This window comes from Rhamphochromis sp. 'chilingali' (assembly GCF_963969265.1).
Source record: "Rhamphochromis sp. 'chilingali' genome assembly, chromosome: 5".
NCBI lineage: Eukaryota > Metazoa > Chordata > Actinopteri > Cichliformes > Cichlidae > Rhamphochromis > Rhamphochromis sp. 'chilingali'.
This window is the reverse complement of record NC_137932.1, coordinates 348325-363893: the sequence shown is the minus strand read 5'-3', so window position 1 is coordinate 363893 and position 15569 is coordinate 348325. Positions and strand designations below refer to the sequence as shown.

Below are 15569 nucleotides of genomic sequence, written 5' to 3'. Positions count from 1 at the left end.
CCTGGTTAACACTATTGTGACACAGGCAGTAGATCCGGTGACGCCTTGCTGGATTGGACCTCTTCCAACTCATCCGTGCTCGATCCGTTTGGGATTTGAGGAGTGTAGAGGCCGGCTCGATGCCGTGGGCTCTGTGTGGTGCTGTTTGCAGGGAGCCCGGAGCATTGGAGCACAACACTGCATTGTAACATTTCTTTCCCCAGACGAGCGTGAGTGATGGCCTGTTTGTGTCTGTGCATACCTGTGTTGGCAAACTGTGCTCTCAGCTTGTGCCACTTGACATTTGGCTGCCATATAAAAAGGCCCAGTGGGGCTTTAAAGGGGATTTACAACCTCCTTACAACCCTGTGGAGTAAAATTCCTCACCTGTCCCGCGAGTTCATTTGTGGTTCCCATTATGACTTATCTGACTTTGATGGGGGGACAGACACCCTGCTTGGATCATGGGGCCATGTCGCTAAAATCAGAGTGTTGTCAACTTGATTAGCTGCACAAGAAGGTTACCTCAGAACTCACTTCCTGTTTCTTTGTACCATTAGAGAAGTAAAGTAGGGCCACTTAACTTCCAGTAAAGATGTGAATCTATGATGCACTAAAAATGTATTTACAATCCTTTAAGCTTCAGGTTAAAGCCGTGCATTGATCTTTCCAGAGACTTTTCTGGCAGAATGGGTAATCCAGTCCCTCTGGCCTCCAATAAGGACTCTGCTCATTGATGTAGTCACGGTCCTGATCTCCTCTCGACTTGTCATAATTTTAACTTGTGCCTGAATGTGCCTTCATTTGGCATCAGTGTGCAATAAACAGCTCTTTTAAAACGACTGATTTTCATGTCTTTTAGGGGTGCAACGATACACAAAATTCACGGTTCGGTTCGATACTTTGGTGTCACAGTTCGATATTTTTTCGATACAAAAAAATGTTCATGCTTTTTTAATTTGTCATTTATTAAAATTCTAAATATATATTTTAACTCAAAAGTACAGTTTTTAAATTGAATGTTGCTGAAACAATAAAGTAATAAAAAAATAACCATCTGATGGAGAAATCACTCATCTTTGGAAAAGAGTTTATTACAGAGAAATGGCTCTTTCAAAATAAAAGCTATACTATACGCTTCTTCTGGGCTATATTCTCAGCAGCATATTAAACATATCAGGTCCCCATAAGGAGAATCCTGTGCTAACGGCTGTCTAAATGACTCGGGTAAAGTTTGTAGCATGCGTGCTTGTTGTTTTGTCTGCTTCCACTTGTCTTTGCACTAGGATGATGTCGGAGTAAATGTGCAGTCATATTCGTTGTGTTCCCACTAGTGCTGTCAGCGTTAATCTGAAATGACGCCACAACACGGCAAATCTCCGTTAACGAGCTACCGCGGATCTCCCCGTGCGTGGGGCTGGACGGCCAACACGTTAACGAGCTAACTGCGCTAACACACTAGCTCCCACCATGTAATTGAGCATTGCGTGGCACATCCAACATACTGTTTTACTTTAGTCCATGACGCGCTTACCTTCAGGGTCATACGTCACATGAAGACCAAAATAGTTCCAAACGCCAGATCTGAATGAGGGTGGGGGAGGTTCAATTTGCCATGTTGCAATGAGCTTAACTTCTGTCTCGCTAGCTTGCGCTGGGCTCAGTGGATCTGCGCTCGACAGTGCAGCCTAGGCGGAGTAGTCGAGCGCAGATTCACTGAGCGCTCAACACAGACAGCATCGTCAGAAGGAAAGTTGATCAAATAAATTAAAAACTTTGTATTGTTCGATACATATGCGTACCGAACCGAAAGCACTGTATCGAACGGTTCAATATCGATACGAGTATCGTTGCACCCCTAGTGTCTTTGGGTAATATCGGTTTCTTCTTCTTATTGAATATCGACATCTGCAAGTGTCAGCCATGGTAAATATCAGCTGAAACCAGCTCTGATAACGTGACGTTTACCTGTATCAGTTTACTTGTTTATGTCATGTGATTCATTTATTTATTGAGTGTTCAGACTTTGTTCTGTTTGCCCGTTTTTATTCACTCAGCTGTGTATGTTCATCCCAAAAAAAAAAAAAACCCAACCCTGCATCTTTTTTAACTGCGAAGCTTCAGTTTAGGTTTTTTGGGAAGCTAAAATCTCCAACTCTGGCTGTTCCGTGTGTTTTCTCCACACAGACATGTGTCTGTCTCCCGTGAACCCCTTTAGCCTTGATCATTAATCTCCTGTAGCCCCACTGTGATCAGGTGGTCGTATCTGATTCTGCCACTTCCTCTTCCCTTCCACCCAGCGCGTTTGTTGCTTCTCTGGCATACCGGACGCTCCCCCCACTGCTCCCAAAAGGAGCTGACGAGAATTCCAGATAGATCCCGAGCAGCTGAAGTATGTGTCTGTGGGCGTGTTTGGGTCAGCCACCAACAGGAAGCCTGATTTCACAATGTGATAACATGTCTTTGTGTGGAAGTGCAAGTTGTAATCCGAGACTTCCGGATTATCGGCGAGGGCCTGGTGTGTGTTGGAGTGCTGATTTATCGAGCACATGGCACACTAGGCTTCACTTGGCTTCAATGAAATTTAAAAAATGCTGTTTAGCAGTTATCAGGAACATTTGAGGCTTTATTTAGCTTCACGCTGACATCCGTTTGTGTCAGGATCAGCCAGAAATTCAGGATCATTTTGAGCCCAGCACAAGTTCTCAGGTCGGCGTCGGCCTGCAGTTTAGATGCTGGTACCTCGCTCGAGTCGTTAGATTTCGGCGTGTGGCTCGTGTATATTAGAAAGAAAATCCCTGTAAGCTTGTCTGTCAAATCAGAACAAAGTTTGAAAAAGGAGCAGAGAATTATGAGACGTTCAGCACAAAGTGGTTTTGACAGCCATGTCAGCTTTAATGTCTTCAGCGGTCCAATATCCACGCTGCGCGCTCCTGCTGGAAAAAGATAAGCAGCACATGATGGAGAAAAGATGTCCACTCTTTCTCAAGTCTCCTCCAATATGTTTTTGATTGGTTGTTGCTTTGACTTCAAAATATAAACCTGATTTATCTCCCTCTCTTTGGTTTTCAGCCCTTCGATGCCTTTTCGATTTCCCAGAAGGTAAGACCTGCCAGAAACGCTCAAACTTCTCCTCCTTTCTTTATTTCTGTCATCCATCCATCAGAGCTCTACTGGAGCCATCATTCCTCAGTAGTGAGTCACGACTTATTGATTCACTTATCCTGCAGTAACTAGCAACTTGGATGTCCTCATTTATCCATTAACCTACAGTAAAATCTAACTCTTAAAGACAAGACATGTTTTCGTTTTCTCCGTTTGTTCCCTCAGTGAGTGCTTTTTCTTGTTTCTCCTACTCTGTATGTAATCAGAGGCACATGCTGTTTGAAATCAACTGTCAAAGGACGTCTTGTCATCAACTTTTATGTGTCTTTTTCACAGCTATGCTGAGCTAATAGCTGATTGGCCAGTGGTGGTGCTGGGTGTGTGCACGGTGCTTATTGTGATCTGTGCCCTGGTGGGCATACTTGTGCCTGACCTGCCGGATTTCTCTGACCCACTGCTCGTGAGTACACTACTCATTGGTCGCCTTTGTAGATGACGGTAGCCGTCCTCTTTTCAGTGTGTAGTACTGTATTTTCCGCACTATAAGGCACACTTAAAATCCTTTAATTTTCTCAGCAATTGACAGTGCCCCTTATGTATGAATTCTGGTTGTGCTTATTGACCTCAAACCAATTTTATGTGGTGCACGGCGCTCAAAAATCTGTCATAAATGCTTCAGTATAACTTTGGTAAGCTACGAAGCCGCACCGCTTGATGGATTGTTGGAGCATTACGGATGCCGTAGTCAGGAGCCTTGCGGAGTAATCTGGGTCCTAAACTCCGTCCGCTTCAGGTCCCAAAGTCAAACGATCACTGCGGCATCACCGAGAGTTAAAAACTGTCTAAATTCTTTCATCTTTAATAAAATGATCAGCGTTGCTGCTTTACCAGGTGTAACAATTAAGTTTAACATCCAGGCATCCATGAAAACAGGATTTATTACATTTAACAGAGTTAGAAGTTAGCAGGAAGTTAGCTCGCTAGTTTCCACCTAAACACGATATTGCATGTTCTGACTGAGAGATTTCTGAAGCATTCAAACATACAGCTCTGCCACCACTTCCAACATAACTGAAGACAGGAAACTAAACAGCAGTGACGTTTGTAGGGTTACTGAAGTTGGACTAGCTGGTATATAATGATGTGCTACGTGACCGCTAGCAACACAGCTATTTTAGCATAAACACAGTGAAGCTGGAGGATGAACGCCAACTTTTTTTTCCACTCGATAAAAGTTAACGTGAGGGTTCCTGATGGTTAGAGACAAATGCAATCGCATGGCAGGATGCTGTAAACGGACCAAACTTCAGTCAGGAGAACAACTGAGATAATCCATCCACAATACGAGGTTAGTCATTCATATACTGCAACAACATGGGAATAGAGCAGCTGATAGAGAATTCAACATTAATGAATCAATGGTAGGGAAGTGGAGGAAGCAAGAAGAATGAGTTGAGGAAAGTTTGACTTATCTGACTGTTTTGTTTCGCTTAATGCGCCTTATAATCCTGTGCGCCTTATGGTCTGAAAAATGCGGTACTCATGTTGTACATAGAGACGCACTCATGCAGGCTGATCGGTTCTATGTTGTCCTGTTATGTTTGAGTTTAGTTTGCCAAAGCAAACTAAACTCAAACATAACAGGAGTACCAAGAAAGCAAACATGAATTTGACTGTTATTCATGTTATTTCTAATAATTTCTAAATTTCCATACATATTTTGATTAAATAGTTGAGGGTTTGATTTTGGGGGAATATCAGTGAATATATTTGATTTTTAAATCGCTAAAAATGTGTGTCGGGCTTAAACGTCCTGTATTGGCTGAGCGTGATGAGAACTGTGTGATAATAAAATGATCAGTTTGCCTTAATACAATACATTTCTACAAGCATAATCATGTCAATTTCTGCTGTTTTATTTCTGGTATCTTTTTTTCCTACAAGGGCTTCGAGCCACGGGGAACAGCCATTGGCCAGCGACTAGTCACATGGAACAATATGGTGAAGAACACGGGCTATAAAGCCACACTGGCCAATTATCCATTCAAATATGCAGATGAGCAGGCCAAAATGTGAGTTTACACTCATCTGAGATGCTTTCTGAAGCTCCGTGCAGGAACATGCGAGAGCCGGTTTAGCAGCTTTTTTTTTTCCAAAGGCTGTAGAGTTTCTCTGTCTGCTCATCAAGCCGTCTGAAAGGCGATTGACATTAAACCTCTCATCGGTGGGTTCATCTGCAGATGTTTGCTTTAGCAGAAGAAAACAAAGATTTGTTGCACAAGTGTCGCTGCAGGAGGACAAATCTCACATTCACATGTTAAATATTTGTCGTAACCCTTAGTCCACGCTAAAATGTGCAGTCTGTCGATTGATTACATGGGCAGCAAACTCTGAAATACACACAACAGTTTTTTGTTCACTTGTCTGTGTAAAATCTCCTTCGAACACCTACAAGTTTAATGCACCTGCGAGTCTTCTCATTGAGTCTTTAGTACTCTCATTGTCACATCGTTGTGTCCCATCGACTTCAGTGTTCACTTTAAGATTATGGTTTTGACTTTTCGAGCCCTGCATGGACGAGCAGCAGCCTACCTCAGTAAACTTTGACAGCAGGTCCCTGCTGCATCATACGAGCTTTTCTGGCTTCCTCCTCAGACATTAGTTATAGTTTTCCAGTCAGACCTTTTACTTCTTTTTGCCTCAGCAGTGCAGGATTCTGTCCACGTCACCTCCAGGTAAACTGCAGCAGCACTGCCCTGCACATCTGAGTTTTCTGTGTCCACATTTTTCCATTGAGGGTCTCTTTGTCATGTTTGCCACGGCCACAATTAGCTGCAGGATTTCCTCCATAGCGTGTAGATCAAGGGATCAGACCTCTGGCTGCTGGAACATAGCAGAGCATTGCAGACCATATTCTGGTCTTTGTGGGAGACCAGAATATGGAAATGGAAAAGTCTATCCTGCTGCTTCTTCATCCATCTCCCCTCCACTCTCATCTTCAGATGGGTCAGAGTTGGAGACCGCTCTGTTTCTACCTCCTCGTTCCCCCTAAAAGATCATTCCCAGAGCCTCCTGTGTGCTGTAAAGTGTTGCCCTCTTCAAAGTAACTGCTCCACCATAAACTACCTGAGCCACAACCAAAGAGCCCTATTTTGTTTTCAGTGTCTTTGAAGCACTGAAAAGCTATCAGTGTTTATTATCACGGCCTTAGTTTAAACACAGAGTGTGGCTTTCTAAGAGAGAAGACTTGAAAGTGAAACACACACACAAACGCACACACAGACACAGACACACAAACACACACGCGCTTTCTTTCTTTTAACATCATATACCACTGCAGGACAGCATGCTGAACGGGAACAAGAATTACGATGTAGAAAGATTTTTATACACAGCTCTATATTTATAGACAGGGTATCAAATCCCAGAAAAAACAAACACACGCACACACACACACACACACACACACACACACCATTGTCCAATATCAATCATCAATAGTGAGACCCACTTATTGTGTGAGTAACTAGGCAAACTTGCAGGAAAAGGTAAAAAGTGTAAAATGTTGCTTTCAGTGGTAAAAATTAGTGCCACCTGGTGGACACTATAAATATGAAACATTTAAAGCAAGTGGTCCAAAATAAAAATCTTTAAATCAAATAAATTTACATAATTTTCTTAGACATTATTAAACGTTTAATTACTTTTGAGCCTGTAAAACTGAAGTGACAGTGTAGAGAACATTATTAAACTGTTACTGGTTGAACAAAGACATTATAGTGTCTTTGTTTGGCACTCATGTCGTTGGCTTCCGCTATCAGCCAAGAAGAGAGGTCACAGGGGAGCGAGAGTTAAAGGCGTGGGGGTCAGAGGTAGAGTTGAAGGATACTGTTGACAGACCTGTCTGAATCTCCTCCTGAAAGAAGAGAGGGAATAGTCGAGGTTTGTCCATCCACGAGGTCAGCCTCTGCCTCCCGTCAGCCAGAGTCTGCTCACTAATCAAGAACAAGTCTTTGCATGTCTCTCTCTTTCAGGTCTTCGTGCACACATCAGACTGCAGATATCTGCTTTCTTAAATTTTACTGTTGCTCAGTTTTGCTTATTTGATGCATATCACCATATTCACAGCCATGTCACTTTAGCGTGATTAAAAATCAGTAGACCGTCTTTGATTCAGATTTAATTTTAAATTTTTTATGAGCAGATGCTGTGTAGAAACATGTAGCTAAGATTAGAGCCTCTAAAACAGCTCTGTTCTGCTGATTAGATAAAGTCTGTTCTCTCCGTCTCCCTCTGTGGACGCCTTTGTCTGTCTTGCGCCGCGTGTCTGTCTTCATGTAATTGTGTGCTTATCAGAAAGTGGCTCCTGCTTCTGTCAGCGAGCTCCCCTGGCTCATCCCCTCCGTCTGTCACTCTCTCTCTCTGACAGCCGCCTGATTACCCTGCCTTCCTCTTTTCCTCCTAAAAATGTGGCTCATTTAAAAAACTGATCTGCACGTCTCCCCCCGGGTGCCCTGCTCAGTCAGAGTTACCATTATGATTATTAGAATAATGACAGCAGTACCTCGCTGTACTGCAGAAAGTCATTTATCTGATTTCTTGTAGGGAGCTGCGATGACTGCTGCCTTTTCTGACACAGCAGCATCTGTTTGATTCATGAAGTCATGAATAAGAATTCTTTCTGGATCGTTTTCAACTTGGTACTGACTGATTATTATATTTGCAGCACATTTGTGCTACAAATATTTTTAGAGCTTTTCCTCATTTTCTGTCAGTCATTGAACACATTTAAGTACCAAATGACACATTTTTGCTCTCATTGTTCAGAAGGAGCTATCTGCTCTGACAGAACTTAACAGAAATGGTATTCCCAATAGTTCAACTGTAATGTTAGCTAGCTATGTTATTATAGACTCACTGGTCATTTTGTTAGTTACATTTAGCTAGTATCAGGTTGGGGCCACGTTTAGCTTCAGAAATACTATATTTCTTCTGGCTGTTGCTCACTAAGTGGCCCAAAGTGTGCCGAGGAAACTTAACAATATAAAAATGCCATTTAAAAAAACCAAAACAATGTAAAACAATAATAGGAATGTTAGGAATTAACTCTATGAAATACAGTTAGTTTTACAACAACAGCAGCCTCAAACAAAATGTCAATGTGTGTTTCAGGATAACATAAGAAGGACAGGATACTTTAGATGTTGTTATTGTGATCTGAAACTGAAATTTCTTGAATGAATCATTTGTTTTGTTTGTTTGTTTTTGTTTTTTAGGCATTTTGCTAAATTTGAAGTGTTTCTTTCAAGAAACAAAATGAAATCATTTGCATATGGCCTTCTGCAAAATCTGGTTTCATCCCATGATCACCATCTTCTCCAAGTCTACAAGCCTTAATGCACTGAGCTGCAGCCATGTGATTGATTGCTTGTTAATACAAATTTCCAGTCACAAAGGTGTGTCAAATAAGGTGGCCACTGAGTGTATACTGTTACAGTGGTGGATGATCATACAACTCGGACTGGTCTAAACACAGTCAGATAGTTTGTTTTGGGGGGGGTCTGTTTTTTCCTACTCTTGATTCTTTCTGATGCCAAAGGTGATTTCATGCCCAACTCTGGCTGAAAGTGCAGAAACGCTGCCCTCCCGCTGTGCAAAGCTTCTGTTTGTGAAGAGTAGCCAATCACATATCTGGTTCAAAGGGGTGGGGAAGGAAACTTAACCAAGGGCTGATGATTTTATAATACTATGAGCTATGAATCACGCAAAGCTTTATAGATTACACAGAATGGTCTAGCACTTCCCAGTGAAATCAAGGTATTTTGTGTAAAATTCACATCCTGTTCAGCACCTTAGTTCAGTGCTTCAGATGTTTGCTTATTCTCCTTCTACTGTTTTCCAGTCACCAAGAGCCCAGGCGGCCCAAAGACCACTTTGACAGAGACAAACGGCAAGCTGAGTGGGACTTCAGTAAAGAGTTCTTCTGTGATGTGCCAGGTAAGATTCAGGACAATGGAGAACAGGAAGAATTATACTAGTCCACATTCCACACAGCTCCCAGACAGATTTATGGCTTTATATAAGGATGAGCAGGATAGTTGTGCTTTTTACTGTGGCTGATGGACGTGAACAGGATCTTTGCCAGATGGTCAAATAATTTTTTGTCTTGTATAAAATGGGGAAACTTGCTCTCCTACTTGGCTATGCCATCCTTTCTGCAGGTGACAGTTATTCTAGAGTGGTGTTCTCGTCAGCTGAAGGGAAGAACCTGTGGAGTATTCAGGCCATCAAATCCATGTGCAATCTGGACAACGCAAGAGTATGCTGGCATCATTCAAGTCGTGTGAATATGTTTTTCTGTTACACTTCTGCTTGTTTTCGCTTATTTATTCATTCTTTCCGTCCTTAGGTGCGTTCCCACCGGGACTACTGGAATCTTTGTCAGCGCACCAATGCTGACTCCTGCTGCCCCAGCTGGACGCTAGGTAACTACATCGCTGTCCTCAACAACAGGTCATCCTGCCAGAAGATTACAGAACGAGACGTATCGCACACACTCAAGATCCTGCGCTCGTGTGCCAAATACTATCATAACGGCACTCTGGGACCCGACTGCTGGGACATGACCCTGCGGCGGAAAGACCAGCTAAAGTGTGCCAGTGTGCCCCGCAAGTGTACAAAATACAACGCCATCTACCAGATCTTTCACTTTCTGGTAGACAAAGACTTCCTGAGTCCCAAGAGCCTGGAGTATCCTCCGCCTGTGCTCAAGTACAGCATGCTCTTTTCCCCCACGGAGAAAGGCGAGTCTATGATGAACATTTACCTGGACAATTTCGAGAACTGGAACGCCTCCGACGGCATCACCACGGTCACAGGGATCGAGTTTGGCATTAAACACGACCTCTTTCAGGACTACCTCCTCACAGACACGGTGTATCCTGCCATAGCCATAGTGATAGTCCTGCTGGTCATGTGTGTGTACACGCGGTCAGTTTTCATCACACTCATGACAATAATAGCCATCATCAGCTCGCTGATTGTGTCATACTTTCTCTACCGAATGGTTTTCGACTTTGAGTTCTTCCCCTTCATGAACCTCACAGCCCTCATCATCCTGGTAGGTATCGGTGCAGATGACGCCTTTGTGCTTTGTGACGTGTGGAACTACACTAAGTTCGATAAGCCTCACGCTGAGCTGGCAGAGACGGTCGGCGTGACCCTTCAACACGCGGCCCTCTCTATGTTTGTCACCAGCTTCACCACTGCTGCTGCTTTTTATGCCAACTATGTCAGCAACATCACTGCCATTCGCTGCTTTGGAGTCTACGCTGGCACTGCCATATTGGTCAACTATATTTTAATGGTGACATGGCTGCCCGCCGTGGTGGTGCTACATGAACGCTACCTGCCGAACATGTTCCTCTGCACTAAGCCTCAGCACCAGCAGACAGGTTGTTGCACGCAGATGTTCTGGGCCGGTCTTTGCCAAAAGGCCAACAAATGCCTCTTCACATTTTCGGAGGTGTCGAGGATATTCTTTGAGAAGGTGCTGCCCTGTATCGTCATCAAGCTCCGCTACCTCTGGCTCTTCTGGTTTCTTGCCATGACCGTGGGTGGGGCCTATGTGGTTTGTGTAAACCCAAAGATGAAGCTCCCCTCCTTGGAGCTGGCAGAGTTTCAGGTCTTCAGATCTTCTCACCCATTTGAGCGCTATGATGCAGAGTACAAAAAGCTTTTCATGTTTGAGAGAGTCCATCATGGCGAGGACCTCCACATGCCCATTACCATCATCTGGGGGGTGACCCCTGTGGATAATGGTGATCCCCTGAACCCCAAAAACAAAGGAAAGCTGATGCTGGATAGCAGTTTCAACATTGCCAGTCCAGCATCTCAGGTCTGGATCCTCAACTTCTGCCAGAAAATGAGAAACCAGAGCTTCGTCTTTCAGTCCGAAGAGCAGGACTTCACCAGCTGCTTCATCGAGACGTTCAAACAGGTCAGTACTGCATGTGTAATAGTGATATAGGGAGCAAACTCAAACCTCAAGAACCTTTTTATCAATAAAAAAATAAAGTTATTAAACCACAATTGATCTCCAAAACCAAAACGATTACTCTAAGAGTTGAACACATTTCTGATGTTGGTGTTCTCCTGCCGTTTGTTAAATTCTCACTTGAACTGATTGACTTCATCAGATTAAACTTTCTTACAGTCGGCTAGCATTAGCTTATCTGCTATATAGAAAAATGACTTGTTATCTGGTCTTTAAGTGATGACGCGTGAACGCTGCTTCCAGGTCCAAACTACTCTGCGTTTATTAAGGCTGTTGTGTTTTTAACATGCTTTAATGCTTTGTATCCTGAACGAGCCCCTAAAAACAGTCAGTGATCACTGTTGGCCTCGCTCGGTTTTTATTACCACTGTTCATTTCAAAGCTCAGTTTTTAAACCTTACGGTGTAACTACAGCCAATGCAGCAGTATATGAATGACTAACCTCATATTGTGGATGGATTATCTCAGTTGTTCTCCTGGCTGAAGTTTGGTCCGTTACAGCATCCTGCCATGCGACTGTATTTGTCTCTAACCATCGGGAACCCTCATGTTAACTTTTATCAAGTGGAAAAAAGTTAGCGTTCATCCTCCAGCTTCACTGTGTTTATGCTATGCTAACAAAGCTGTATCGCTAGCGATCACTTTGAAAAGGAGCTTGGAAAGAAAAGCATCTGGACTTGTTTAAGTCCCAGATTTAAACCTAGTGGGAGTATCCCCCCCAAAGAGGGACAAAAGGACAAAACGTAGAGGATCATCAGGGGGTCCCTTTGTCCCTCTTTGGGGAGATACTTCCACTGGGTTTAAATCTGGGACTCTCCACCATTTCACCCTTAGAACTGAAGAAGCTTCTCGGATGAGAAGCAAAACGTCTTCAAACAACTTAAACAAGTCCAGACGTTTTTCTTTCCAAGCTCCTTAGACTACGATGACCTGGATGACTGAGAACCTTCACAGAGAACTGTTAGCACTGTTTATGATGAGCACAGAGAAGAGTGCTGGTGAGGAGTGAGCATACAGGTCACATTCTTCAGTCCTTCTCTTAGAATTCGTTACACAGGCTATTTCAAGACATCCGTGTGGATGGAAGTTTTTCATTTTTCAGTTGCAGTCCTTTTAGACATTGGCCATAAATGAATTAAGCCATAAAGTTTCAGAAAGCAACCCGACCGATTCTGGTTTACCTCTTCTGTTTTTAACAGTGGATGGAGAACCAGGACTGCGACGAGGCCTCTGTCTACCCTTGCTGCAGTCAGTCCATCTTCCCATACAAACAGGATGTCTTTGAGTTGTGTATCAAAAGAGCCATCATGGAGCTGGATCGAAGTACTAACTACCACCTTGACAGCAAGACCCCTGGACCTCGATTTGACATCAACGACACCATCAGAGCCATTGTTTTAGAGTTCCAGAGCACCTTCCTCTTCACATTGGCCTATGAGAAGATGTACCAGTTCTACCGTGAGGTATGCACAGCCCAGCATCACCTGGACACATCTCCACTGGTGAAACAAGATATTTTATAATGTTAGCAATGTCTTTCTGTTTTAGGTGGATGCCTGGATCGAGGAGGAGCTTCGCTATGCCCCAGCAGGCCTCAGCTATGGCTGGTTTGTGAGCAACCTGGAGTTTTATGACCTCCAGGACAGCCTGTCAGATGGGACTCTGATTGCTATGGCGCTGTCAGTGGCTGTTGCTTTCAGCGTCATGCTCCTGACCACCTGGAATTTCATCATCAGCCTGTATGCCATCCTGTCCATTGCAGGGACCATATTTGTCACAGTGGGCTCTCTGGTGCTTCTGGGCTGGGAGCTCAATGTCTTGGAGTCTGTGACCATTTCAGTGGCGGTCGGACTGTCCGTGGACTTTGCTGTCCACTACGGCGTGGCCTACCGACTTGCCCCAGAGCCGGACCGTGAGGGAAAGGTGATATTTTCCCTCAGTCGGATGGGTTCTGCTATTGCAATGGCAGCACTAACCACCTTTGTTGCCGGCGCAATGATGATGCCGTCAACTGTCCTGGCCTACACGCAGCTGGGCATGTTCATGATGCTGATCATGTGCATCAGCTGGGCCTTTGCCACCTTCTTTTTTCAGTGCATGTGCCGCTGCCTGGGGCCCCAGGGCACCTGTGGCCAGATACCGCTGCCCAAAAAACTGCAGTGTCAGTCCTTCACCGAAACCACATCCAGCAGCCCCTCGCCCCAGGGGAAGAGTTCTGGTCTGGCGAAATACCAGCTGGACTGCAAGGGCGGTGAGGTGGAACATTATGAGCTGGAGCCTTTAGCATCCAGTCAAAAAACTGAGGATAAACTGCACGAAGGGCATGATTCCAGCACTCAGCTTTATAACAGAATTCCTCCTCACCACCACGCTGCTCCTTTTTCAAACATTCATTACTTGAACACAGAAGCCGGTGAAAGAGGATCTGAGAATGGGCACGTAGCCACGCTGAGCACACCGTGCAGGTGCCAGTACTCGCAAAACACCAACTGCACATGTGGGGATCCTCATCTGCTTCAGCAGTGGAACCCACATTCCTGTGCGCCGGATTCTCGCTCCTGCCCTCCAACCTCTCAGCTCTTCCCCCTCTCAGGAAGCCCCCTCAGCAAACAAAACGCGACCCTTTTACCAACAAACCTGGACCCAGTCTACACACACGTGGAGTGCTGTATGCACTACTTCCACTGTCCACTCACTCATTTCCACCACTGCTCACAGGGGAGATTGGTGACCCCCAGGCAAGGAGCTCCCCACACCTGTCACTTCAGGAAGCACTGTGTTCATACTGCGGCCCTGCAGGCGGCCTCAGTAGGAGACCAGAGATTCACAAGCCCAAAGCAGGACGCTGGCCCAGATCCAGGACCAGGACCTGGCTCTGATTCTGAGACTGCTGGAGAAGTCGTAGTTCATAGGCATGAAATGTCATTACCTGACAGTAGCCAAAATATCAGCACCACAGCACAGCCTCAAAGCCCCTCCCCCTCTGCAGGCTCCTTACACAAAAGCTGCCATGAATGTGCAACGGACACCAGCCGTTATCGTGGTGATAACCACACACCCACCACAAGAACTGAAACAGCAATGCACATGGATGTTTGTGAAGTCCCTGGCAACCAGGACAAACCTGACAGTATTCCCGTCACACGGGAAGAGATCGTTAAGACATGCAAGCGGAACTCAAAAAGAGAGCGGGCGGCCTCTGCCTCTCCAAAGAAACTCAACTGTTTTAACAGGACGTTGAAAGTGAAATGCAATTCAGCGTCAGACGTGCCAAAAAGCGAAGCCAGCGTGCCTCCTATTGCAATAAGCACCACTAATCCCTCTTCTGAAAGCTCATGCTGACAATAAGTGAAGTCAGTATCACAAACCAAAAGTCCAAGAAATGTTGTGCAATCGTACAAGGTGTGGGATGTGTTGACCAAGTGCCTCGGTGTGTTTCATGAAGCACGGACTCACTACATGTATTCAGTTTACAGTTTTCTTTTTGTACTCACCAGCGTTTCAGATGTGATTGTTGTTTTTTTAACAGTGAAACAAACACTACTGATGAAGCTGCGTCATCACTGTGGGACGCGAATGGTCGTTTTTTTTACTTTTCAAACCGGCGTCGCCAACAAATGTTTTTAAGTCGTGTGTTAAATACGTAGCAGCCAGTCGCACCGACATGAAATCGCGCCGCCTCTGTTGCTTTATGTCTATCACTTCTTTGTATGTGCTGGAGTCCGTGTTAACTTCCCAGTGTACTCTTGTTGCCACATGCCTCAGATAAAAGCTGTACTGTGTGATTAAAGTGTCGTTTTTAAGAAACAAAAACATTGTCCTGCTGTTGTGTGTATTTACAGACATTAACAGACACACACACATTAACACACAGACACACACAGACACAGACACACATTAACAGACACACACACAGACACACACACAGACACACATTAAGACACAGACACACAGACAGAGACACACATTAACACACACAGACAGAGACACACATTAACAGACACACACGGACACACACACAGAGACGCACACACAGACAGACACAGAGACACACATTAACACACACAGACAGAGACACACATTAACAGACACACACGGACACACACACAGAGACGCACACACAGACAGACACAGAGACACACATTAACACACACAGACAGAGACACACATTAACAGACACACACGGACACACACACAGAGACGCACACACAGACAGACACACACACATTAACAGACACACACACAGACAGACGCACACATTAAGACACACAGACAGAGACACACATTAACACAGACACACACGGACACACACACAGACAGACACAGAGACACACATTAACAGACACACACACACAGACAGACGCACGCACACAGACACATTAACACACAGAGACAGACAGACACACAATCAGGAGTCGTGACGTGTGCA

General features: G+C 44.6%; 1 protein-coding gene across 10 annotated transcripts in view; it reads left to right on the top strand.

Moving 5' to 3' along the window:
* The window catches only part of disp1 (dispatched homolog 1), a 129579-nt gene extending 114838 nt beyond the window's left edge, over nt 1–14741 (top strand). For all 10 annotated transcript variants that reach the window (XM_080882415.1, XM_080882419.1, XM_080882412.1 and 7 more), the window contains 8 exons: nt 3052–3081; nt 3421–3544; nt 5029–5156; nt 8987–9081; nt 9306–9403; nt 9494–11083; nt 12340–12603; nt 12689–14741. In XM_080882415.1, the coding sequence (XP_080738541.1) occupies nt 3052–3081; nt 3421–3544; nt 5029–5156; nt 8987–9081; nt 9306–9403; nt 9494–11083; nt 12340–12603; nt 12689–14482 (4123 nt within the window). In that variant the 3' untranslated portion in view covers nt 14483–14741. The remainder of the gene's footprint in view (nt 1–3051; nt 3082–3420; nt 3545–5028; nt 5157–8986; nt 9082–9305; nt 9404–9493; nt 11084–12339; nt 12604–12688) is intronic.
* The last annotated feature ends 828 nt before the right edge of the window (nt 14742–15569 follow it).